The 25,002-nt window shown below is 59.6% G+C and overlaps 9 protein-coding genes across 9 annotated transcripts; 4 read left to right on the top strand and 5 right to left on the bottom strand.

The window, feature by feature from the left end:
* Nucleotides 1–3,293: 3,293 nt before the first annotated feature.
* On the top strand, nt 3,294–4,517 carry COLE_00904 (uncharacterized protein; the record flags this gene model as incomplete). The annotated part of the gene is made up of 1 exon (XM_018419338.2): nt 3,294–4,517. The coding sequence occupies one exon, from the start codon at nt 3,294–3,296 to the stop codon at nt 4,515–4,517; it is 1,224 nt and encodes a 407-aa protein (XP_018275416.1).
* A 3,035-nt stretch (nt 4,518–7,552) lies between these two features.
* COLE_00903 (uncharacterized protein) lies at nt 7,553–9,201 on the bottom strand (the record flags this gene model as incomplete). The annotated part of the gene is made up of 3 exons (XM_018420558.1): nt 7,553–8,856; nt 8,902–8,968; nt 9,004–9,201. The coding sequence occupies 3 exons, from the start codon at nt 9,199–9,201 to the stop codon at nt 7,553–7,555; spliced, it is 1,569 nt and encodes a 522-aa protein (XP_018275417.1).
* Nucleotides 9,202–11,067: 1,866 nt separating this feature from the next.
* COLE_00902 (uncharacterized protein) lies at nt 11,068–11,568 on the bottom strand (the record flags this gene model as incomplete). Its single annotated transcript, XM_018419340.2, has 1 exon — nt 11,068–11,568. The coding sequence occupies one exon, from the start codon at nt 11,566–11,568 to the stop codon at nt 11,068–11,070; it is 501 nt and encodes a 166-aa protein (XP_018275418.1).
* Nucleotides 11,569–11,806: 238 nt separating this feature from the next.
* Nucleotides 11,807–14,553, bottom strand: COLE_00901 (uncharacterized protein; the record flags this gene model as incomplete). Its single annotated transcript, XM_065626103.1, has 5 exons — nt 11,807–13,142; nt 13,278–13,469; nt 14,055–14,203; nt 14,237–14,413; nt 14,449–14,553. The coding sequence occupies 5 exons, from the start codon at nt 14,551–14,553 to the stop codon at nt 11,807–11,809; spliced, it is 1,959 nt and encodes a 652-aa protein (XP_065482597.1).
* Nucleotides 14,554–16,647: 2,094 nt separating this feature from the next.
* Nucleotides 16,648–18,544, bottom strand: COLE_00900 (uncharacterized protein; the record flags this gene model as incomplete). Its single annotated transcript, XM_018424488.2, has 7 exons — nt 16,648–17,627; nt 17,665–17,846; nt 17,889–18,163; nt 18,201–18,294; nt 18,329–18,383; nt 18,418–18,472; nt 18,509–18,544. The coding sequence occupies 7 exons, from the start codon at nt 18,542–18,544 to the stop codon at nt 16,648–16,650; spliced, it is 1,677 nt and encodes a 558-aa protein (XP_018275420.1).
* A 332-nt stretch (nt 18,545–18,876) lies between these two features.
* COLE_00899 (uncharacterized protein) lies at nt 18,877–20,451 on the top strand (the record flags this gene model as incomplete). Its single annotated transcript, XM_065626102.1, has 5 exons — nt 18,877–18,930; nt 18,963–19,005; nt 19,039–19,815; nt 19,924–20,194; nt 20,244–20,451. The coding sequence occupies 5 exons, from the start codon at nt 18,877–18,879 to the stop codon at nt 20,449–20,451; spliced, it is 1,353 nt and encodes a 450-aa protein (XP_065482596.1).
* Nucleotides 20,452–20,470: 19 nt separating this feature from the next.
* On the bottom strand, nt 20,471–21,857 carry COLE_00898 (uncharacterized protein; the record flags this gene model as incomplete). The annotated part of the gene is made up of 5 exons (XM_018424489.2): nt 20,471–21,111; nt 21,165–21,444; nt 21,514–21,575; nt 21,614–21,678; nt 21,715–21,857. 5 exons carry the CDS (start codon nt 21,855–21,857, stop codon nt 20,471–20,473), a joined length of 1,191 nt encoding a protein of 396 aa, XP_018275422.1.
* A 439-nt stretch (nt 21,858–22,296) lies between these two features.
* COLE_00897 (uncharacterized protein) lies at nt 22,297–23,775 on the top strand (the record flags this gene model as incomplete). The annotated part of the gene is made up of 6 exons (XM_018424490.2): nt 22,297–22,359; nt 22,403–22,681; nt 22,728–22,942; nt 22,980–23,510; nt 23,546–23,621; nt 23,671–23,775. 6 exons carry the CDS (start codon nt 22,297–22,299, stop codon nt 23,773–23,775), a joined length of 1,269 nt encoding a protein of 422 aa, XP_018275423.1.
* Nucleotides 23,776–23,990: 215 nt separating this feature from the next.
* Nucleotides 23,991–24,988, top strand: COLE_00896 (uncharacterized protein; the record flags this gene model as incomplete). Its single annotated transcript, XM_065626101.1, has 3 exons — nt 23,991–24,081; nt 24,267–24,452; nt 24,660–24,988. The coding sequence occupies 3 exons, from the start codon at nt 23,991–23,993 to the stop codon at nt 24,986–24,988; spliced, it is 606 nt and encodes a 201-aa protein (XP_065482595.1).
* Nucleotides 24,989–25,002: the final 14 nt, after the last annotated feature.

Below are 25,002 nucleotides of genomic sequence, written 5' to 3'. Positions count from 1 at the left end.
CGTGGGCTATGGGGGGACGTTCCTGCGGCACCGATTCCGCAGGTCGACAGATGCGGGGTGCAGGGGTGCGGACAGGATTGGCGCCCTCCTCGGCTGTGGAGCGCAGCTCTATGATGTAGTAGCAAGGACGTGCCCTCGTCATCTCGCACAAGGATGAGGCATGCTCGTCAGTAGCTTAGCAATGATTCCGCTTGTCCGCAGCGAAGGGAGGGATCGGAACGACGGAGAAGAGGACGCGAAAATAAACACCGTGTGAGGACTGGGGGACATGACGCCGAGTGGGCAAGTGGGGGAGTGGGGCATGTCATGCCGGACACGGATCTGCCAGAGTGTACCGCGCAAAGGTGAGGGGTATTCCGCACCGTGTGCGAAATAATGGTCAAACCCCATTCCTGAGGCGGGCATGTTCGCACTAGACCTCGACGAGGTGCAGCATGCCAAAGTCGTCGGACCCGCTTGCATCCGAGCGCACGCGCGATCACCTCGGCCGCTTGGGGTCGGGGTCGGGGATCGCCGGGGTCGAGGTGGGTATGCATTCTGCAACACGGACGACGAGCCGCGGCCTGACGAGACTGATCGGGGGATCCGGGGGTTAGGGGGGACAAGACGGGCGTGCGGGCGTGCGGGCGTGACGGTCACCCGGCGCCAGGAGGACGCGTAGAGTTATTGCCCGCACCCCTACTGTGCGGGGTCTCAAGCTCGCTTCGCTTGCGGATTGCAGGCCTGCAGAATCGCAGAAAGTCTGCTCGCTGGCACGGCGCAGCACGTTAGCACGTTGGCACGGTCGGGCACAGGCACGGTAAGAGGTCAAGTTGTCAGAGGATGAGCAAGGTTGCGGCATGTCGTGGATAGGTGTTTTGGTTGGTGGGGAGAATGAGGATCCAAGGAGGACAAGTCCCTCCCGGGTGAAATGAAGGCGGGTGGCGCGCGGGCGCGGGGGCGGGGGCGGGGAATAGAGGATTAAGCGGGCGGGTGCGGGATAGCGGCGACGGCTTCAGCATTGGAGGCGTGAGCTGTTGCTCATTCTAAGTTCTGTCTGCGCTGCATGAGCCGCTCGCGGATCGCGGAACGAGTAAGAAGGACGCCTGCCTGACATTGCTGCTTGCCACAAACACTGAGGGCTAAGAGCTAAGATGACTTGGCAAAGTCCGAGAGCACTACAGGATGGATTAGAAAATGTGTTGATGACGAGCTAAGGACACGGTAGTCAGGCTAATTGCAGGTTATTCAGGGAGTTATTAGTCCCAGTGACGTCGGACAACAAGTGGAGGGGCTCAACAAGGGGAGGAGGGCGCAGGAGGGCGCAGGGGGGAGGGCGCTCAGGTGGACAAGCGATACTCTCCGTCCTCTGCCGCCCTGGCAACCCAGCACCGGCAGCGGAAGTCTTTCCCTGGTACCTGAATCCTGGCCTGCAATCACTCGATGCCTCAACATTCTCGAGCACTCTGGCACTGTGATACTGTGACGCGCTCCATCCTCGGCTCCCGGCACCCCGCCGACGGGCAGAGGAGTGGGGGGGTAGGAAGGCCGAGGGGCTGTAGTAATCGATGAAGGGGCTACGCATGCAGACTGGCCCGCGACCCAGAAGATCGGAGGAAAGGAGGGCAGGGTTGCGACCGCGGGCACGACATTCTGACCGCACAGCGCAAGATCGGCATCGCCTTTTGGCCTCTTGGGTCTCGTCTCGTGCCTTGCTCGCTCGTCCGTCGCGCGCTGCCGCAAAGTCCATCTTTGATCTTTGAGGATTTCTCGGTCCCCGGTGGCCCGGTGGCCACGGCTGCAGCGGCAAAAGCTTTGCAAGAAAGACGACAACACGACTCGTGTCCCCCAGCCGCAGCACATCATTGCCGTGACTCATTGCGACAAAGTGCTCGTTCTAGTCCTCGTCTGACTCGACACTCGACCATCTTTTTTATCGATAGCACTATCTGCCTCCTCTCATCAATCTCAGCCTACCTCTTAATATTCCTATCGCCATTGCCCTGTCCTATACTGTGAGCAATCCTCAACGACTACTGGGTGAGTTTTGCCGTGCGCTCCAAATGCCCTCCACCTCCCCCTACCCCTCCCCCTCCCCAATTGAACTCTGGCTGGCGTGACACGTTCGCACGTTTTCGCCAAGCACGGGACCCGCGGGCTGCAAAAAGTATTGGACCATTCCAACCAGCACGCACGCTGCACCCTACGCACGGTCGAGCTCGCGCTTTGCAGCTTGCACGATCGAACGCGTGCATTCATGCCAGCATGGCAGCATTAGAGAAAGAGAAAAGAAAAAAAAGAAAAAAACCTCTGGACCCTGTGCATGTGTGTGACAACAGTCACAACCGAGTCACACACAGACACACACACACCGGTTTGGTAGGCATTACCGTCTACGGCCACCGTACACGGTCCTCGCCGAGGTTCGCTCGCGTCGTCCTTTCCTTCAGTAATATCACTAGAGCACTCTCGCTCCCACGCCCCAACCCACACACACATATCTCTCCGCACACTTTTTTTTCTACTCGCTCTCCATCTTCTTCGCACTCGCACTTTGCACTGCATCATAACTCGCCCCCCCCCCCCCTCTCCCCCTCCCTGCCGCCCCCGCCCCCGTCGACAAGGGACTGTGTTTGCTGACTCTGCCTCGCAGCAGCAGTGTCGTCACTTGAATTTTCCCAATCGCCAAGGAGAGTTTTCCTGAATATTCGCTCTCGGCCGACTTGCTGCTGGTACAAGAGTGAAATCGCTCAATCGCTCAATTGCTCAACCCACCTCGGCCACCTCTCCCACCTCTCCCACCCAAATCGACTCGGTCGTCCACCCCCTGCCCTGCCCTGCCCACCCACCCACCCACCCAGGCAGCAGCACGTAGGCCACTGAGCGCAATCACGACAACCCAGGCCATACTCTGGCTCTAGGTACATCTACTCGCTCTACTCAACCTTCCTTCCCCCTCCATCCCTCCCCTCGCCTCCATCACTTTTCTTTGCATCGCACCATCCATCATCACTCAACGCCACCACCCCACCACCCCACCACCCCACCACCCACCACCATCACCTAAAAACACTCTCTCCTCATCCACTACCGCCTTTCATCTCACAAACCACATCCCCTCCACGCGCTTCACGGTTGATCGAATCACTCTCGCCTCACCCTACGGTGCTGGGTTTACCGGTTCACTGTACGTGTCCTGAGTCTACTCAACCAAGCCCTCCACTTTGCTTGACCCCTCCCCTCCCTCCTTCCAATATTCAAGCTAACCTTGCAGCAATCCGCACTCCCCATTGTCTTTCATCTTCCACGCCAACATGTTCGAAGAAGACTTTGAGCGCTGCTTCATCTGCCAGGCTCCCTCCAAGGGCCTCTACTGCTCTCAAGAGTGCAGGCTACAGGACAAGGGTTCAGCCTCCCCGAACACAAAGTCCAACGGTCTCGCACCCGTTCGCCTCACTGCCCAACTTCCTGCTTCCCTCTCACCAGCGGTCCGCCCAACTCACACCATCACCCCGTCACCTATCTTTGGTCGTCCTCGAGGCACCTCGACCTCGTCGTCCTCGCTGTCAGAGTCACCCATCCAGAGCCCGCACACCCTCCCCTCTGGCGGCGACTCGCCGCAAAAGGAAGCTTTCAATCTTCCTCCTCCTGCATACCCTGGCTATGTCGGCAGCGTTCCCATGAAGATCCCAAGCGGTCTTCAAAATCGCGTCACCAGCAACGGATCAGGTAACGGCCACACCAACGGCACCACCACTCCTACAGGCTCTGTTGACACTCTGCGCTTCGGCCGCAAGTCGAGCGTGACAAATTCTGTGACCTCGCCTCTCGCACTCGCCCCACGATGTGGCTGTGGTCGCGCCCTGGGCCACAGGAATCGTAGCCTTCCTGGCGACGAGCTCAATTTTGCCTGCCTCAACGTTGGCCCCGGCGGTGCCCCCGATGCCGACGTCAATGTCCTCCGCCTCGTCTCCGATCCTATCCACCGTACACCCAACCTCGCCTGCCCACCGCTCCCAGAAGATCGTTCAATCTCACACGTTCTCGGCTCGTCTCTTCTGCTCTCGCGCTCGCGCTCCGACCCACACCACCCTCCGTCACCCCGCACAGCTCGTCCCCACGGAAACGAGAGCGCCAAGACGGGCGGCAGCATCCACCCCCGCCCTGCACTCGAAGTCTCGCTTGGCGCTACGCCCCCCGAGCGCGCACAGCTGCCTTCGGTCGCGCCCCTTCGTGGCGTCCGCAGTCGCTCTGCCGCACCCTCCGCCCAGTCGCGCCGTGAGCATGCGCCCGCCGCCGAGGACAGCCGTGGCCGCAGCCGCGAGCGTGTCGAGCGCATCGAAGTCAACCCAGAGCTCGTCCCCCAGCTCGGCATGTACCACGAGGAACGCGAGGTTGCTCCCACTCGCGTCGGTCGCTCTCGTGGCCGCGACATGAGCCGCTCTGGAGAACGTGAGGGCCGTTCGCGTTCGCGCCCGATGCGCGACGCCGTCTACCCTGCTCCAATGCGCGGTCGCACCGCCGGCATTGCTGCATAGCGATGAAGGCAGTGTTTTCTGCCTCAGCCAGCCGGCCAGCCAGCCAGGTAGCCATCCAGCCCACCCGCCCCTCGAAAGCCAGCGCCTCGTTGCCCGTGCACATCACTCCACCGCCAAGAATCGTCTCAAATTGCATGTCTCCACAACTGTCATAACATTCCATGTCCCATCATCCGTACCAATGTTCACATAGTCATCACACCACTGCATGCATCATTGCCGCATCCCCGAGTAGTCGAGCCGGTCACGGGTTACAAGTAGCGAAGAGCGAGGCGCGAGTGGCGAGGGAGGAGAACCGAAAGCACCCGCCCCAACTGCGCTGACCAACCTTGCTTGGCCTTCGCCTTCGGAGCGAGGAACCACTCGGTGTTCGCTGTGAGGCTCACGTATCATCCCATCGGGACATTGTGCAGCCGTCAGCCGTCACATGACAGCGCGTGGCGTCCGTGCGCGTGTATTCAGAGTCGTTGTTCGCCTCAATGCGCCCCTGGCCCGTGCGCCCTGCTTGCCCACCAGACGATCCGGGGAAGGGGCGGCCAACAGCGGTATGTAGCTCTGTGGCATTGTCAGGTTGTTCGCCCCACCGCCCACGATGTCAACAATGGATTGCACCGGGGCGAGCGCGCGCCGCGAAAGCAAGCTCTCCAGCCATCCAGCCATTGTTCCTCGGTTCCGCTTCTCTGCTTTGGTTATATGCCTTGTAGCCTTCTGGCCTTCTGTATGCTTCGACGGCGATCGTGTCGGCCCCCGATCAATCGAGACAAGGTCTTCGACCCAAGACCACACACCACACACCGCCTGAGACAAACTTTTCTCCATTTTTTTGCCGTGCGGAATGCTCCCACCAAACCATGCCAGCCTCAGGCCTGAGAGCTTGGCCTGGGGACCTCGGGGCCTCGGGGCCTCGGGGCCTCGGAGCATCAAGGCCTCTGAGACCGGCCATCATTAAGCCAAGCATCCCACGCGACGCTGCAAGAATTAACTGCTGTCTCAGAACCAGAGTACTGGCCGACACGCCCGATATCTCCTGCTGCGTTCCCACGCGGCGCTCTGCCTGATCACCTGGACACCTGATGGCCTGATGGACACTGGGAACTGGCATGAGGGGGGGCTGACGGGCTGGCTGACGTGCTTGTCTGCGGCCGCACCGCACAGCTCGTCCGTTTTTACGGCACTCGATAGTTCCTGGTCTCCCCCACTTATCAGATATTCGCGTCGCCGCACTACCCCCCGCCAGCCACGTCAGAGGTGTGGCACCGTTCCTGCGCCTCTTTTGCTTCTGCACGTGCCATCCACTGCCTCCGGCGCCGGCGGGCCTGCTCCCACAGCAGCGGGCCCGTTCCCATTGGCTGTCGTATTCGTGGAGCAGTGGAGCGGAACGCTTCCGCGGTCGTCCGTGATGCACTCGTACTTCCCCTTCCCAATTTTGAGAAGGACGTGCGACGCAGTGTGGGGCGGACAGCCGCTCGGCGACGCACAGTCCCAACCCGGGTCCGACGAGTCTGGACTGTGCCCTGCTGAAACTCGTGTCCGGGCCGCCGGCCCTGCGGACCTCGGACCTGGCCAGTTACGCACGGCCAACAATGAAACATGCGTATGGGAGGCACGGCGGTGCGACGTGGGAGACGGTCGCGTCCCATACGGCCATACGGCTGCAGTGGCGCACGCCATCCGACGCTCGTCGGATGCAAATCCGCTCGGATAATGCACGCTGCACAGCCAGTTGGCTGCTTCGCCTCTCGAGCGGGTATTCCACTCGCGATGCAGAGCTCCACATTGGGCGTTCGGCTGGGATCTTATTGTTCTCGGGCGCACCCGGTCCGCCAATGACCTCTGGCTGCGCCGAGCTGGTCGCGGGGCCGGAGACGGGTCGGAGCGCATCGGCGCCGCGTCGACGGACAATGCACGTTCGTCCCGATACATGTGCGTCAGCGATGGAGTGGAGTGTGGCGGGCATGAGGCGTGCGCAGTCATGTGGGCGGTGGATTGGGGGCGTGTGGCGGGGGCATGTGGCGGATCGCCGCATCATCATGACGATCGCTCTGGCGATCTCCGCGAGGGCAGATCGGCTCCAGTGACTCCGGATGGCATTAAATGTGCAGCTCTACGCACACGCAGCTGGACAGCCTATACAAGGACATTGGGCGTCTCGTTTGGCATGCAGATATTGCTGCAGACGTTGTCGGTGATCTGTGACGATGTACGTCACGTGACCGACGACTGAGTGAGAATGTTCTAGTTCACAATGCGATAATAAAGCAACAGAGGCAAGAAGCAACCACCCCGCCGACTTGGTCGAGCTGGTTACTTCTGAGAGACCGAGTGTGCTTGAGATTACGCGACCTTATCACCTGACGCTGGTATCAGTTGACGCGGGCCGCCATCACACGATAGGCGTAGGTGTCATCCTCCAGCGCCATCTTACATGATAGCCCAGTGTCATTCTCACGGGTGGCGTCGTTCTCTCTTAGCTGACAAAGACTTGCCGAGGTGTTTGCTCAAATAATTCGCCTCCGCCTATGCATGCGCGTCGTGTCAATAACATTGTGCGAACCTAGGTAGAGGTAAACACTTGACATGTTGTCATATGCAAGAGTGCCACGGTAAGACGAGATGTCTGCTGTGACTGACAGACAAGTGTTGGCCACAACCCCTGATTGCCCTGGAAGTCCTTGACTTGTCGTGGCACAAGTTGGGGTCATCGACTGGATGTGGCACTTGGCTCGCCCTGAATTCGTCGCTGAGAAATAACTCAGTTGCCGAGTATCTGAAGTCAGTTGCTGGGTATCTCGCGAAGCTCAAGACTTCTCTTGAATGCGCGGTACACGGATTGCGCTGGAGTCTGTCGCCGAGTAGTGTTCTGATGTTAGTCGCTGATTATCCGAAGTCAGTTGTAGGGGTACCTTGAAAGCTCAAGACTGCCGTCAAAACCGCCCGCTATTGTTACTACACTGCATTCTCAACTCAAGACTTCTGTATTATGAAAATAGGCCACTCATATGGGAGCGGGTCGAATTAATTATTATTACTGGCGTTTAGGCAGTAGGCGAAGCGGCGGGAGACATCGACGACGAGGTGTGGTCCGCGGTGTTCTCCCAGGCGCTGTTGAGGGCGAAGACGTGCGCCTCAACGTTGGTGCCCTCGGGAACGTCGGCCCAGAGACCAACCTGCGACAGCGAAGCGTTCGAGTAGAAGAGGTTGGTGGCAACAGCCTTGCCGCTGTCAACGTAGGTCTCGAGGATGGTGCGGTCGACAAGAGCGGCGACAGTCATGTGGTTGCCCTCGGGCTTGTACATGCCGGTGATGTCCTCGGTGTAGCCCTCGGTCTTGAAGGGGCCGACCTTGCCGCGGCGGATCCAGGCAGTGCCGTCGAACTTGTAGCCGCTCTCGAGCCACTCCTTCTTGTCGGCGCTGTAGAAGGTCCAGTTAACAGAGTGGTCGGGGGTGGCGCCCTCAATGTTGGTGATGTTGAGGAGGACCATCATGGCGCGGGAAGTAGCAGCGGTACCGTCGAAAGTGTAGTCGATCTTGCCCTTGTCGCTAACAACGGTGGCGACCTGCGAGCCGATGACGGGGGCGGGGTTAAGAGGCTCCTGAGCGAGAACGTGGCCGGCCGAAGAGTTGGACATGGAAAGAACACGGGGGACAGTCATAGTGCCGCGCCACCACTCGAGGTCACCGGTAGGAACCTTGTCGGCGTAGGCCCAGTTGGCAGCGAGAGTCATGTAAACCGTAGTGTTGCCGTCGACGAAAGCAGCGCCGCCGTAGCCGTCCGGTCCCCACTCCATGGGCTTGGGAGTAAGGCTCTCAGGAGCGAAGACAGTGCCGTTGAAGTCACCAGCCCAGTAAACGTTGGGGCCGGTCATGTTGGAGGCGATGAGGGCCCACTTGTCGTCGACCTTGGTGAGGAGGGGCGAAGTGACCTCGCCAGTAGGGATCTCCTGCGAGAGGGTCCAGGTCTTCAGGTCGGTAGAGGTGTGGATCTCAACCTTGCCGTTGTAGACAACCGACATGACCCACCAGTCCTGGTAGCGGACGACGCGGGGGTCGCGCCTCTCGGGGGCGACGGTGGTGCCCTGGGGAGTGAAGCGCTGGCCGTCGAGGCTGGTAGCGAGCTGAACACCGCTGGAGGTGCCGTAGACCGCGACGAGGTTCTCGCCAGTGCCGTTGCCGAAGAGGCCGGAAGAGTTGGAGGGGTCGCTCACGACGCAGCCGGTGCCGACAGAAGTCTCGCCCTCAGTGGGGAAGAGCGCAACCGGCTGGTTCTCCCACTTGTAGCCGTCCTTGGTGGTCGCGTGGCCCCAGTGCTCGCCGCCGGAGGAAGCGTTGGTTGGGTTGTCTGATGTCAGCCAAAGTCGCTTCTAAAAATGTAGAGAATACTCACACTGGTAGAACAGGTGCCAGGTGCCGGTGCTGTCCTTGATGAAGGCATTGGGCTCACCCATGTAACCCTGGTTGTCAGAGATGCTCCGACTGTGCGACTCACGATGGGGGGCGTGTAGTGGACCTGAGGGCGGTGGAAGCCAGTGTAGTCTCCCTGGATCGGAGTGTCGAGGGAGGTGGGGGTCGGGAATGGCTTGGCGCCAGAGTCAGTGCCGCTGGCAGCAGGCTGGGTGTGGGTGCCGTCAGCCGAGGGCTGGGCGCCGCCGGAGTGCGACTGGCTGTTGGGAGCAGGCGTCGCCATCACCTGAGGGAGGGTGACGGTCGCGACCGAACCGTCGGGGTTGGTGACCGTCGCCTCAACAGCCGTGACGCCGGAGGGAAGCTGGCGGCGCCAGGGAGCGGCGTCGGCGGGGAGGACCGCGATAGCGAGAAGGGCAGCGAAGAGATGCTTCATTGTTGGTGGGGGAGGGGGGGGCGGGGGACCGGTGGGGGTGAGTGGGGAGGGGCTGTGGGGAGGAGTGGTGGGAGTCGAGTGGCTGTTGCTGGATGGGGATGTCGAGCAGCGGCGAGCTGCTTATAAGTGTTCCGGGACCGTATGTCGCATCGTGGTCTAGGAAATTCGAGAGAAGGCCAAGTCAGTAGACAACAGTAGTCGCGACACCGCATGCTGCGCTAGGCTCCACTGTGGAGCAGCGTTTGGGTGGACAGATGGGCCCTCCACTGAACTCTAGGCTCGGCCATCGTCATAGGCGTTATTTTCCTTGAGTCTTCGGCGGGGGCTGGCCCCGAGCGCCGCTACCCGCATGCAAGGGCGGGATCTGCTCTCGGACCCCTGCGCAGCGCCGGTGTCCCTCGTCTGATCGCCTAGGCTGGACGTCATCGCAGCAAGTGCCGCCGCTGGGCGACTGGCTGTAGGGAGCGGAGTACTAGTAAAAACTCGTCATAATGAGGAATGCCTGATCGCAGCGACAGGCACGGCCCGCGCCTAGGCTGGGGGATGGGTGGTCGCAGCTACTTCCGACTCTTCCTCTGCCCTCATGGCAGGACATGCCCGCCGGCCTGCTGCGCCTGGTGATCTGCAGCAAGTTTCCAGCTCCCCTGGTGGCACACGACCCTGCCCAGCTGCCCAGCAGCCGGCAGCCTGCTGCGCTGGTAAACGAGGCGTTCCTAACGTCTCAAGACCAACCGGATCTGGTTCCGACAAGTTCATTGAGAAATCTCCGGACAACCTGAGACGGACCTGGCAAAAGTCAGATCTGCCTCCGCAGTCATTAGAATGAGCATCTGAGTGCATTCGCACCTCTTTCGTGTCGTCAGCATTTTAGCATGGTCTTGGCAAGTCATTTTGATGCTCGCTCCACTTGTCACGCCCTACGCCGGCAAAACTTGGCGCATGCACGTTCACCCACGCCCACACCCACACCCACACCTGCATCGTTCATCGTTCTCGGGGCAGTGGTGCCTACGTCGTGCCGCGCTCATCATGGATCGGCTTGCTGATCCTCCACCCTGATCCAGTCTCGGAGTGCATGCTAACACCTTGGGCCACGCTCCGCAAAAATAGTCCGCTGCCCTATTTTGCGACTGTCAATCGTAAGCTTGAGAGCCTCAGTAGCATGCAGCCTCGCGTGCTGCAGATGTCAGCTTGATCGGACCACGAGGCAGTGATCCGCAGCCCACGGAAACGTCTCGCGTGGCTTCTGTGAAGGTCCGCAGTCTCGTACGCCATGAGAGAATTACCCGTTGGTGCGAGGTGACTAGCCCAAAGCAGCTTCTCGCCGCTTACTCATGTCGCCGCTGTCCCAGCTCGCCCTGCGATCCTGCGGCGAAGCTCGCAGCCTGCTGACGGCGAATGGGGATGCACTACGCCGATGACATCGTGCAGCCACCCATGCGCGGATCACGGCTCTCGCGTGATGGGCATAGGCCGGCCTGGTCTCTGGGCCAAGACATCCTCCTGCCGTGGCTTGGCTGCGCGCCAGAAAAAGTCTGCGAGTAGGAATCCCGGCCAATCTGATAACATCGTGGTTTCCAGCCGGATGGCGCAGCTGTGCACCGCCACGGGGGACGGCTGCGGATGAGCCGTGCTGAGGGAAGTGCTCCCCTCGCGGCTGCCATCTGTGGCCCAGAGTTTATCGCCGAGTGGCTGATGACGCAAGACGGACCGCTAGCCCACCTGCGACTGAGGGGCGAGGTCGAGACCGGCGTCGTCCATCAGCATGCCTTCCGATCCAATGGCGGAACGGCATTCCCGGATCATCTGGGGATTGCCGAAGGGTAGCTGATGGGCAGGAGGACGCGGCGGTCGATGACATCGTGCCCACTGCGGATGGTGCCCTACCGTCCGCCGAGGTGACTGGCAAAGGAGGCCCGTTCCAGAAGCCGAGATTCCTGTGGTGGCGGCCGGCTGCGGACCGATACTTTGCGGCTTGGCGTAGCAGGTGGCTGATGACATCGTGCCCAGCATATCGCAGCTCCCAAATCGCACACTATAGGTCGGGGAAAACTCAAACTCGGCAACTTTCTTGGCGGCCAAGTTGAGCAGCCTAAGACTTTGTTTGGTATGATCATATCGCGCAAAAGGGCCGAATGCAATTGAGTCGGAGGCGAGTTGCAGCTGCGATGATCGCATGGAGACATGCCCGGCATGCATTTTGTGGTGGTACATGTGTACAACGGGTTGGAGGCGTGCTCGGATCCGTCCGATACAACCCAAAAAGAAGAGTCCAAGAGGTATGGCGTCGCGTCTCTATCCGACAAAGTCCGTCGATCCGTGGTCATCCTACAACGTCGGCTGCGTCTTATGCAGCCATCGCCGTCGCCAAGCTGCCGAAAGCTCACTGTTCACCGTGAGACGTGGCCATGTCCGTGGTGCCCAGGGCGCGAACCGCTCGCTGCGCGCTCCTCTACTTTGCGCGATTGACACTCGTGGTGCTAGCGTTCGCTGCGCGAAGTTTGGTGCGCAGCGCGTCGTTTTGTTCTTGCGCCAGGTTCATCTCGTCGAGGATGACCATGTGCTGCTCCTGGAAGCGCCGGCGCTCATCCTCATTCTCCTGCTCCATGCGCGAAGCCTGCGTGCGCAGGGTCTCAACTTCGGTCTGAAGATGCGTGAGAGCAGTCGTCTTGGCTGCAAGCTCGGCGGACAGCTGGCTCGTCCGCTGCTGCGCATCACGCAAGCCCGCCAGTGCTCGCTCGAGGTCGCTATTTTCTGACGCAGCAGTCGCTGACCTGTGCGCCATCTGGTCCTGTAGCTCGGCTACTTGATGCTGGTAAGACTCAAGGGCAAGCTGATTGGCGTCGAGCTGTTCTTCAAGGTGATCGACTTGGCGCTTGTACGTCTCGAGCGCCTGCTGGCTGTTCCCAACCAACTTGGCTGCTTTGCTGGCGTTTGCTTTGTGTCGCTCCTTGTCCTTCTCAAGGTTGGCCATTCGCTCCACGAGGATACGCCCGTCGCTCACGACACTACGGATGCGGTCCAGCAGCTGGTCGATCCCGGGGTACTTGTCACTGGCCGGAGGGCCGGCGTAAGCGCGCTGCAGCGCCGCAAAGTTGATGTACGAGTTGGGGGAAACAATGCGAGGGTCGCTCAGTCCGGCATCTCCGGCAGCGGCTGGGGCGGGGAGAACGCTCCATGCCTTGGCGAGGACTTCATTAACGGTAGCGAGCTCGGTTTCCAATTTGGCGACCTTGATTACAAGCTCCGGCGAGCTGATGGGGGTGCCTTCAGCACCAGTGAGCTCCAAGCGCTGCCTAAGCTCCGAAATCTCGGTGTTTTGAGTGCGCATTTTGCGAACAAGTTCCATGTGCTCGTCCTGGGTGCTGCGCTGCGCTGCCGTCGCGACAGCAGCCTCTCGCTTGGCAGTCTCCGCCACGCTCTTCCATTCGTCGCGCTCACTCGAAACCCTCTTGAAGTCGGCGTCGGCACCCTCGTTGGCCGCAACGATGTCCTCGATTTCCTCACGCAGTCTGGCGATATCACGATCGCGTCTGGCCATCTGAGCCGCTGCCTCGTCGATAGCAGAAGCCATGTCCTCCTCGGCAACTGGTGGACGGCCAAGAAGTGCACCAAGGCTGGCACCTATCCGCTCGTGCAAGGCGCGCGTGAGGGATGTTGAAGTCTCGTGCCGCGAAACGAATGACTGCTGCTCCAGGTCGCGGGCGTCCCGCTCCATAACAAAGCCCTCACGCTCTTTGGCAAGACTCTCACGTTCCTTGACGAGATTGTCGCGCTCCTTGAGCAGGCTATCGCACTTGTCGGCGAGCTGACTGCACTTCTTGATGAGGTCGTCACGTTGCATGGCGCTGTCGTCGCGCTCGGCAGCGAGGTCGTCGCGCTCCTGGAAAAGACCATCAAGCTCCAAATTATGCCGCTGCAACATCTCGTCGCGTTCGTTGAGCCACTCTTCGCGATCCTTGGAGAACTGAGCCACAGCACCGTCGAAAGTGGTCGCGTTTTGTTCGAGCGCCCGCTGGTTGCTTTCCAGGACCTGCTCGCGCCGACCGGCTTCCGCGAGCTGCTCTTCCAACGCGTCGATGCGGTCCGTTAGGCGACTGATCTCTTCCTCATGTCCGCGAGACAACGCGGTAAAACCGTCGCGGTCGGCTTCCGTGGTGCGCAGTTGTGCCATAACATTCGCCAACTGGCCCTGGAGAGACGCCAGCTGCTCGTTCTCGCCTCCGCTTTGCGTCTCGAAGACGCGTATCCTGTCGGCGTGAGCGTCCCGCTCAGTCTGAAGCTGGCGCGACCGCTGGGCGTGCGAATCGCGCTCAGACTCAAGGTGGCGGATGAGTTGCACTTGGTCGGCCAGCGATAACTCAAGGGCTTGCGCATGGTTGGCATGCTCGTCACGCTCGGCAGTGAGTTGCGATATACCCTTCGCTTGCGTGTCGCGCTCTGCCTCAACCACATGGAGTTGCTGGGAGAATCGCTGCCGCTGATCTTCCAGAGAGTGATTTTGATCGCGAATGTGAGCCTCAGCTTCTTCGAGACGCCGTGCAAGGTCCTGCTCGCGTCTCCGAAGCGCTTCAACGTCGGGAGTAGCCAGGGCATCGGCACCCAGGCTTCGAGTGCCACCAGTCGCGCCGCTTGCCGCGAGCCGTTGCTCGAGCTCTTGGATCCTCTGCGCGTAATGGAACTCGCGGGTCTGCGCTTCCTCCAGTGCACGCGCTGGTTCGCTTGGTTGCCTGCTCGTCTGGTTCTCACGCCTCTGAAGATGCCTCAATTCGCGTGCAAGCACGCCAGCGTAGTGCTCATTCAAGCGCCTTCGCAACGCAGCCTCACGCTCGCGCACTGGGTGCAATTCCTAGCCGTCAGAACATGAAACGGCGCCTCATACCTTTTCGGCCATATCTACGCGCTCCTGAAGTAATGCCAAGCTTTGAGACGTTGAGTCACGCTTGCTGGTTGTCGAGGAGTCGAGGTGTGCAACCTTTTGTGACATTGCAAGGAATTTGAGCTCACGGTTGTACTTGGCCTCGGCGGCGCGAAGATTGCCCATGACAACAGACAGCTCCTGATGCGTTAGCGTTAGCTTGTGATGCAACTCACCTTCTTCCACCTCTCAGCCTCGTCCCAGGAGACAACGGCCAGCCTCTCACAGTCCAGAGCGGCCTGAGTCGCTAGCAGAGACGTATTGATCTCGTCTGCGCCCATCGGCGGCGCAATGGGCATGTTGGGCAAATGGTGGGCTGTGACATGTGTTTCTCCTGTGCTCATCGGGGACTGACTAATGTCGAGTCCGAGCGAAGAAGCAGAGACACCTGTTTGTGGGCTAGTATTGTTTGTACCAGCGCCAAAGGCACTCTCATTGCTGCCACTCGCGGGATCGTCTGGCGCGCGCCGAATATGCGGTGGCGGGGAATCCAGCGCTTCACGCGCAACGCGCACCTCCTCTCCGAGACCCCGTTGTGACGGTCGTGATCGCAGCTTCCGACTTGGCCGTGGAATTGAGGTAAAGCGATCTTCAGAGGCCGTCGACGAGTATCCCCCATTCTCTCCATAGTCGCTCTCACTGGGAGGGACATTGGCACGTGCGGACCGGCCAAAGGTGTCGTGTATCCGTGAGGACGAATCCTGGGTGAGGACTTCGGATGGGCCCAATGGATCTGCGCCGCGCTGCGTCCTCTGTGGAGGTGGGCTGAAGGCGCTTTGGGGCGTGTGTGACATGCCAGCCGACGGTGTCCCAAAGACAGGGTGTGGGAGGCCGGCGGTCGACGGGCCCGAGGACGATGCGGCATAGGCAAGTCCGGCCGTCGAGGGCGCAGAAGACATGTCGTACGCAAGCTCGACTGTGGAAGTGGTTGGGGAGACGAGGTTGCCAGTACTTTTGGAGGTACTCATGCCCGGGCGCCCCCCAGGCATAGGAGGCAATGCTTTCTGATTTTCATCGGGGGACCGGACACCAAACCGCGCATCGCGAGGAGAAGGCGACGAGCGTGCGGAACTCGATATGCGCGAGAACATGGACTGATTGGGTGACTGCGCGCCCGCACCAACCGAGTCCGACGACATGTTGCGCTTTCGGTACAGTGCCGGGTCGGGAACGGTGACGGGTGGGGGCTTGGCGCCGCGCATGAGAGAGGAGAAGGACGTGCGTGGAGGCGATGGCTCGGTCGATGCTGATGCTGATGCTGATGAGCTAGAGGGCGCGCCGGTGGGGTGTGGAAAGGGAGTGATGACGGGGGGTGGAGACTGGGAGCGGCGCATGCGACTGAGAAAGCTGGCCTTGGGTATCTTTGTGGGCTGTCGCTGCTGCTGGGGCGGCTGAGGGAAGGCGACCTGCGCGCCCCCGCTTCCCCTCATGAGCGCGAAACCTGCCATGCGGGCGCGACGCGTGGGGACAGGAGGGTGGGACGGGGGCGCGGTGGTGGGGCGTGCGGCGCGCTGTTTAAGAACAGACAGTCGAGACGCCGGGGTGGTGCAAGTAGATAAGAAACGGGAAGTGACTGAAGAGAGAAAGTTGGAGTGGGAATGCGAGTGAGCGTGAACGCGTGACATGGACTGGGGGGTGGGGGTGGCAGAGAGGTCATGGCGCTGCGGTGGCAATTCGCGATACCCGTCGCGATTGCCCTGAAACTCCGTTTCCATCCCAGCCAGCACTCTCAACTTCTCAGGGTCATCCGGCTTTTACGCTCAAAACCTCACCCCAAATCAGCCAAGCTACACCCCTCTCCACCCAAGACAAGGCGCGTCCCTGACTCGGCTGGCTCGGCTCACCAGACCGCGTCGAGCAACCGTGTTGCATGCCTGTAGCTCTGCGTCCCGCTGCTTTCTGCACTGAAAAGTGAGAGACTCTTCGTGCAGGATCGTGAACATTTTCTTCCCAAAGTCTGTCAAGCGAGACACTATACTCATTACGACCGTTTCTGCGTTTCTGTGCCGTCGCTCTACCCGACAGCGGGAGTTTGTGAAAGTGCCAGGAAACTATTCATTGTCATCACGTGGAGGACAGGCACGCGGGAACACCAACGAGCCATCAGCTGCTCAACTGTGAATGATGAATAAATGATGGAAGACCCAAGTCATTAGAGTCATGTTCGCTATTTCATACTTGTCGTTGCCGCCTGTTGTCCGAGAACAACTTGTTGTGTAACATATTTTCACTCATCTGATGTGACGCTGATCAGTTGCGTAAGCACGTGTCCGTCCCATCTCAGGTCCACAACGTCCGCTAGACCGCTCCGCTCGTCCGATCAATGCAATCCCTCTCTACTATACGCTGCCGTATGATCTCCTGATCTACCCGATCTACATGTGGTCGTGGGGGTCCTCGCGGGGCTGCTCGGGAGTAACAGTGATGCTGTCGTCGATGCGGAGCAGCGACGTGGCTGCCTCCAGCGCCGACTTCAGACTCTTGATCTTGGACATTGTGGGCTCGAGAACGCCAGCGGCACGGTTGTCGATGACTTCGCCATTCAGCAAGTCGAGGCCATAGAACATGAGCTGGCGCTTGGGGTCACCCGGAGCCGACGACTGCGCAGCGTTGTGGTACGCGCGCAGCTTGGCGACGAGATCGGTCGAGTCTTTGGCCGCGTTCATGGCTAGCGTCTTGGGAATTGTCAAAAGCGCGGCAGCAAACTCGGCAATGGCGAGCTGCTCCCGAGACCCGAGAGTTGTGGCAAAGTTCTCCAAGTAAATGGAGAGGGCGGTCTCCACCGCACCACCGCCTGGCACGACACTACCGCTCTCAAGCGTGCGCTTGATAATGGAAAGTGCGTCGTGCAGGGCACGCTCCATCTCGTCGAGCATGTAGTCGTTCGCGCCGCGCAGGATAATCGAGGAAGAGTTGACCACCTTGGTGCCGCGCACGAGGATGAGCTCATCGTCACTAATGCGCTCCTGCACCACCTCTTCCGCGTAACCGAGAGACGACGCCTCAAACGTTTCCTCGCCCTCCAAGTTCGACAGCGAAGACACAAGCTGCGCTCCCGTTGCCTTGGCAATACGCCTCAGGTCCTCCTTGCGACACCGGCGCACGGCCATGGCTCCTGCCTCCACAAACTCCTTGAGCACAAGGTCGTCGATACCCTTCGTCGTGAGGATGACGTTGGCGCCGGACGCGAGAATCTTGCGGACACGCTCCAGCGTGATCTCGGACTCGCGGGCGCGGATAGCCTCAAGCTGAGATGGGTCGTCAATGGTGATGTGCACCCCCAGATGCATGCGCTGCTTGGCAAGGTTCATGTCGAGACATGCGATCTTGGCACCCTGGATGCGCGTCTTCATGGCTGGTGGGTCAGTCGGCAACGCGTGAGAGTAGCTCACCCTGGCTGGCAACGGTGCAGTTGAGGGCGTAGCCCTTGACCGCGAACGACTCCCGCGCGCTCTTGCCGTGGGCCTTGAGCACATTAACAGCCTTGACGGGATACTTCTTCTCGCCACGGCCGTTAATCGTCTGCACCGCGAGCATAGCGTCGACGGCGAGGGGCGCAAAGAAATCGTCATCGCTGCAGGTTAGTTCTGCGGACATATGCAATTGCTGCACTCACGCCGCAAGGATCTTGGAGCTCATTGACGTCTTAGCGACGTTGATGAGGGCCTCTCTGCCGAGCTTGTCGACCTTTGTAGACATCTGCTCGGCCATGAAGCGGCACGCCTCCTTGCATGCAAGACGGTACCCAGCAATGACAGTGGTGGGGTGAATCTTGTTGCGCACCAACTCGTTTGCTCGCCTCAGGAGCTCTGAAGCGAGGAGAACGACCGAAGTGGTACCGTCGCCAACCTCCTTGTCCTGCTGAGTCGCAAGAGAGACGAGGATGCGCGCCTGTCGTCAGCTGCTAATCGTTGAAATATAATCTCACCGAGGGGTGCGATACCTCGAGGAGGGAAAGGATGGTCGCGCCGTCATTTGTGATCGTAACGTCGCCGACATTGTCAACAAGCATCTTGTCAAGGCTGCTGTCAGTTCGAGGGAGGTCGTTCAACTAACCCGACAGGGCCGAGCGACGACTTCAAAATGTTTGAAACCGACTGGCACGACATGACTAGCCGTTAGTACAACGCGCGCAGACTACCCACCATTCTGGTCGCGCACCTCGGCGCCGCTCACTCGCGAGCCTCCGAGGAAGAGGCCCTAGCTCGTCAGCGCAGCTTCCCAGAATCGACTTACGGCGCGGGGGTCGCGCTGGTACATGGAGGCGGCCATCGCGCTGTATTTGTGTAAAGTGGGAGCGCGGTTTTAGTGTAGAGGAGGTGAGAGTTGTGATGGAAGCTGTAGGAATGTCCAGCTTCGTTGCGTCGTCGACGACGCGCGTGGCCAGCGTCGCGCTCGACTTTACGCCCGCCGGGAGCATTTGGTTTGATCCCGCCGACACCTCCACCTTCCACGTGTTGGTGACATGATGGACCCAGGCGCCAGGCGCAAGTGCAGCGCGGGCGGGAGTGCGGAGAGGACGGATTGACGCGCTGGAAGATGCAGCGCGTCTTCATCTTGCTTCAACCCACTTGGGACTCACACCGCACTCGGTCACATTAGCCATGGGACGGAATGGCTTTTTGGGCGCCTTCCAAGGGCTGGATGCCTTCGGCAAGGTGAGAACGCCGAGTGCGCCGCTGACAATCAGACAATGGAGGATGTCAGGATCCGCACGCGTACTGGTGCTTTGTGTAAGCTCATGAGACGCTCGCAGCTGACAGAAGTGACATTCATCTCGTTCTCGATTATCCTAACGTCCGTATTGCTCGAATTCATCGACTACAGGCGTATCCGGCTCGAGCCGTCGCTAGAGGTCGACCGGTCGCGTGGAGAGAAGCTGGTGATCGAGATGGATATTGAGTTCCCGCGCGTCCCCTGCTACATGCTGTCGCTGGACGTCATGGACCTCTCTGGGGAACGACAGCATGATGTCTCCCATGACATGTCGAAGCAGCGTATCTCGGCGGACGGAACGTATCTCGAAGAGAAGCGGATGGGGCAGCTCAAGGGCGACGTGGAGCGCGCGGCGCAGACCAAGGACCCCAACTACTGCGGCAGCTGCTACGGCGCGTCACCACCTCCAAACGGGTGCTGCAACTCGTGCGAGGATGTTCGCCAGGCTTACGTCCGCCAGGGGTGGAGCTTTGTCAACCCCGACGGCATCGAGCAATGTGTCGAGGAGGGATGGAGCGAGAAGATGGAGCAGCAGAACGAGGAGGGATGCCGCCTCAGCGGCCAGGTGCGCGTGAACAAGGTCATCGGTAATCTTCACTTCTCGTATGGCAGCACATTCATGCGCCACGGCATGAACATCGCGGAGCTCGTGCCCTACCTGAAGGACAAGAACCACCACGACTTTGGCCATCGCATCATCAAGTTCCACTTCGGCGCTGATGTCTTACCGACCGAAAAGGCGCGCATGGAACCCAAGGAGATGAAAACGCGCCGCGCGCTACACATCAGCGACCCGCTGCAGGGACGACAGAATCATAGGCATGAGGGTGAGTCATGGCGGAGAATTGAAGACGCATCTGTCATGCCAAGCAGACGTGCTGCCAGTGATCTCTTGCGCCTGCTCCCTCCTGTCACTGCGTGCCGGCTAACCCCAGACAACACCAACTACATGTACCAAATTTTCGTCAAAGTGGTCTCCACAACGTTTGTATACTTGAACGGCGACGAGATCCCGACAAACCAGTACTCCGTGACGTCTTATGAGCGTGACCTGGCTCAAGGCAATATGCCGAGCCGCGACGGTGACGGGCGTATCACAAGCCACCACACTCAGGCCATTCCGGGCGTCTTCATCAACTACGAAATCTCGCCGATGAAGATCATCCACACTGAGACGCGGCAGAGCTTCGCGCACTTTGTGACGAGGTAAGTCGAGTGCGAGGAGAGAAGGCGTGAGCTCCCCCGCTTACGCCAGCACATGTGCCATCGTAGGCGGAGTCCTCACAGTTGCGTCACTGATCGACGCGGCAATCTTCAACAGCCGCAAGCGTCTGGGCAAGGAGTACGAGGGCGGACAGTACGGTGGCATTAGCGGCAAGATGGTTAGTGCTCTTAAAAGATTCTTGCTAACAACAGATGTAGCCGTGATCATGCATTTGAATAGAAATTGCAAGCTGCTATAACTGACGAGCAACTCTGCGTTTATTCTCCCGGCTCCTGCCGCCCCAGCACATCACTCTCCTCTCCTTCGCCCATCTCCTCCCATCCCGCCGCATTGCGGTACACGCCCTCCTCTATCTGGGACGCGTGGACCAGGCGCTCACCTAGGGCCATCATGCCCTCCGGCTCATCGAAAGGATTGTCGTCCTCATCGTCTTGCTCCCTTGGTGCTACAGAGGGCAGTCGGAATCGGCCGTCTCGGAGCGCCTCCGCAAAGGCCTCGTGCTCCTCTTCGTCCTCCTCGTCATTGTCAAATGGCGTGTCACGGGGCATGAACAGTGGTGTCCTCGTGCGCCCTTGCCCACTCGCGAAGGGGGTGGCGCTCGCATCGCGGAGGTTGCGTGACCCACGCCACGATCCCCCAGTCTCTGCGACAGAGGCGGAGCGTGTCGCGTTTCGCATGTTCCTAACTTGAGGCGCTGGTGCGCGTGGGGCGACATCGAGCGCCAAAGACGTTGACGAGTATCGCGTCCCCTTCATGCCGGTGCGAGAGCGAGAGCGGGAGGTCATGACGGATACGGAGCGTGTCGAGAGGCGAGAGGCAGGAGGCGCGTACTCCTCTGGCGGGAGGGGCGGGTAGGGCTCGACGATGAGCACAAGTTGCACGGAAGAGGTTCCGAAGCCTGCAGTCAGCTCTGGCGACGGAGCTCTACTGCTGAACACAGGTTAAGCTCACCCTGGTACGCGAGCGTGACGTCCGGTTTCCAGTCCTTGATCTGCGTCTCGTTGTCTTCGTCGTCCAACGTAGAAGGTCGCGGGACATACTCCTCGTCATCCAGCGGCTCAGCCTTGACTTCCATCACCTCCTCTTGGAGCTCGGCATCATCTCTCGCAGCTTCCACGTCTGCGACCATGCTATCTGTGCGCGCGCGCCTAGAGCGCTTCCGCTTGCGACTCGGTTCCGGGGCAAGCTGGGGGGGTGCTGGAGACGGCGGGCGGAGCGAGAAGGTCTTTTTCTGCGGGTGAGCAAGGGCGAAGATCTCCGGAAGAACAAAATGAAAGTGCTGCGAGCTCTTGACCCTCACCTTGAGTAGCACAACCTCGGTGCGCGTTGTGTTCCTTAGAAAGTAGCAATACTGGTACCCCTCTGAAACGTCAGCTCAAAATCATGTCAACAGAACCCACCACCGCGCTCGACGTAGACCTTGTGTTTCTTCTCATATCGTGACACTGTCAGCAACTCCTTTATTCTAGGATCAGTTCTAGATCATTGAAAGGGACAGTACTTCGGGTGCAGCTTGCCAATGACTCCATCGAGTGTCTCGGTGCTCATCCAGTCGACATGGCGCTCGTCGAGGTAGAGAAAGAGCGGGATAACGCGGTAATTTGAAGCGCGGAGATAGAACGCGTTGCGGGTCGAGAAGCGCATTGCAACGGACTCCAGCCAGTAGTATCTTGCTGATGAGAGGGGGAAGAAGGATGAGATTGTAGATTACTGAGAATGCCAGTATCAAGTCGCGAGCACCTCCACATCCATCCAGTCAACCGACGTCAGGCCACGTGGTGGGTTATACCTGAGCACACAATTCACAATAGTGGAGTTAGTAATTTCTTGTGGGCGCTCCATTACAAAGCTATTGCAGGATGCAGTCGCCCGCTGACGAGTCGCCTTTTGATTCCGTCCCCTGTTGTCGCTCACGAAGCCATCATCAGCGCTGCTTGAAGCCCTCGTCTCCCTACAGCACTCCCTCACCATGTCCACGCCAGCATCAGATCCCCCTCCCCCGAACCCACCCCCGCAGGCCGACAAGCCTGCTGAAAGCTCTGCAGACGCCGAGACCGCTGCCGCCACCGGCGAGGACGTCCGGATGGAGGAGAGCCCAAAGCCTGTCGAGGAGACCTGGGATGACATCCCGGACCATGTCCTGAAGGTGGGACTCATTCTTGAGGCGATAACAACTATGCTAATGCCAGTCCGACGCGCAGGAGATTCGCATGCAGACGCGCATGATCGATAACGAGGTGAAGATGATGCGCCAGGAGAACGTACGCCTCAGTCATGAGCGCGACCAGATGATTGAGAAGATCAAAGACAATACGACCAAGATCAAGCAGAATAAGGTGCTGCCGTATCTTGTGTCCAAGGTGGTGGAGATCCTCGACGTTGATGCCGAACCGCAAGAGGGCGCGGCGCACAATGAGCACAACGCCAAGAAGTCGAAATGCGCCGTCATCAAGACGACAACTCGTCAGGTAAGCTTCAATGGCAATGTGACTTGTCGTTCTGTGCTCATGCCAGACCGTCTTCCTTCCCATTATCGGCCTCGTTCCCCACAATGAGCTACAGCCCGGAGACCTGATTGGCGTCAACAAGGACTCGTACTTGATTCTTGACAAGCTGCCTGAAGAGTACGACGCGCGTGTGAAGGCAATGGAGGTCGACGAGCGGCCTACGGAGAGCTATGCCGACATTGGTGGGCTGGACAAGCAGATCGAGGAGCTGGTCGAGGCCATGTAAGCTATCCTGCCTCTCGACTTGAGCTGACAACAGTGTGCTGCCGATGCAGCAGGCGGACAAGTTCAAGACGCTCGGTATCACGCCACCGAAGGGATGCCTGATGTACGGCCCCCCAGGTACAGGCAAGACGCTGCTAGCGCGTGCGTGTGCTGCGCAAACGAGCGCGTGTTACCTCAAGCTGGCTGGACCGGCGCTCGTGCAGATGTACATTGGTGATGGCGCCAAGCTCGTGCGCGACGCCTTTGAGCTCGCAAAGAAGAAGGCGCCCGCCATCATCTTCATCGACGAACTGGATGCTGTCGGTACCAAGCGCTTCGACAACAACAAGGCTGGTGACCGTGAAGTGCAGCGCACTATGCTTGAGCTCCTTAACCAGCTGGATGGATTCTCATCGGACTCGCGCATCAAGGTGATCGCTGCGACGAACCGTATCGACATTCTTGACCCCGCATTGCTTCGTTCCGGGCGGCTTGACCGCAAGATTGAGTTCCCTCTGCCAAACGAGGCGTCGCGCGAGCAGATTCTCCAAATTCATGCACGCAAGCTCAACCACTCTGGTGTCAAGTGAGTTATGCGCACGCACCTAATGCTGATCGCAGCTTCGAGGAACTCGCCCGCTCAACGGAGGACATGAACGGCGCCCAGTTGAAGGCCGTGTGTGTGGAAGCCGGCATGGTGCGTAGCCCTTTGCGAAGTGAGAAAATCGATTATCCGCTGACAACAGCTCGCGTTGAGGCAAAACGCAACGCAGCTGTCGCACGAGCACTTTATTGGAGGTATCCTCGAGGTGCAGGCCCGCAAGGCCAAGGAACACCACTACTTCGCGTAAGAGATTCATGCATTGGACGAGCTGTAGAGTACTATGTGATGATTGCAGTGAGGTTATGGTTGGGTGGCGCGGGATGTATGGGTCCTGGATTGTATGTATGACGTGGACGCGTGGGGTAGACGCGTCCGCCCACTTCCGAAATGACCGCATAAACAATCTCGTCCCACTCTTCAACGATCGTTCAACATATCATCATCATCCCTCCGCCTCTCACCATGTCGTGGCCTCCCCTCGCAGCGCTTTTTCTTACCCACTTCCACGATCTCACAGGCCAAGAGGTCGTCTACTACCGCTCTCTCTCAGATGGTATGTCCTCCGCGATGTGGGCACTCCACTCTGTCTCGTTCCGCCTTCACTCGTTCTTCGGGGCTCTCCATCTTGAGGACGAACCACAGTCGCAGTCCATGTTTGCGTTGCAGCCTCCTTGGCGCGCTACACTTTCTTTCGCTGTCATCTATCACGCGCTTCTACCCTGCGTTCGCTAATCTAAGATACCACTCTCCCCCCAGCGCTCATCGAGCACACCACCCTTCCTTCCGGGTTGCACACGCGCGGCTCTGACCTTGTGATCTTCACCCATCATGGACTCCCTGGAGCTGGTCTGTTCCGTTCACGTACACGCGAAGGTGTTGATGCTGGGCGCGGAAGACGCATGGCCACTCTAGGCGCAGTGCTTGGTGAGTTGCGCCGACCTGCCCTCACCTCACCTCCCTTCGCTTTCGTCAGCCTCTCATTATACCTTCTGCGCAACTCGGCTTGTGCCCCCTTATGTGCTGCTGCCTCCCGTCCTACTTGATCTCTCCCTCTGTCGCCCACGCTCTACCGTCCCTCGACAATGGCGGTCAGCCTCCACCTACCTTGCCAGCGAACTTTACTCACACTAGCTCCGCCCACACCATCGGATACTGCGTTTGACCTCGCTGCTCCGCTTGAACACTTGTATGACAGCCTCGAGGGACTAGGGGACCCATTCGCAAAGACCGCGCCAGCCTACGATGCCGCTATCGCGCTTCTGGACGCAACGTGGAACGCACATAAGGCGGAGGGTTTGACTGGGTCGGCGGCGCAAAGTGCGACCACGGTCGCGGCGCGATTGTCGCGTGGCGTCAGCGTGAGTACTCCAATGGACGGCAAGTGCGGCTTCTTCTGGAGGCGGCACGCTAGGAGCCCAGTGCATCTGTCACCCGCTGAAGATAGACGTCAAATCCGGTGACATACTTTCCCGCT

The sequence above is a fragment of the Cutaneotrichosporon oleaginosum genome (assembly GCF_008065305.1).
Source record: "Cutaneotrichosporon oleaginosum strain ATCC 20508 chromosome Unknown ATCC20508_contig01, whole genome shotgun sequence".
Taxonomy (NCBI): domain Eukaryota; kingdom Fungi; phylum Basidiomycota; class Tremellomycetes; order Trichosporonales; family Trichosporonaceae; genus Cutaneotrichosporon; species Cutaneotrichosporon oleaginosum.
This window is presented reverse-complemented; position numbering and strand designations above follow the sequence as displayed.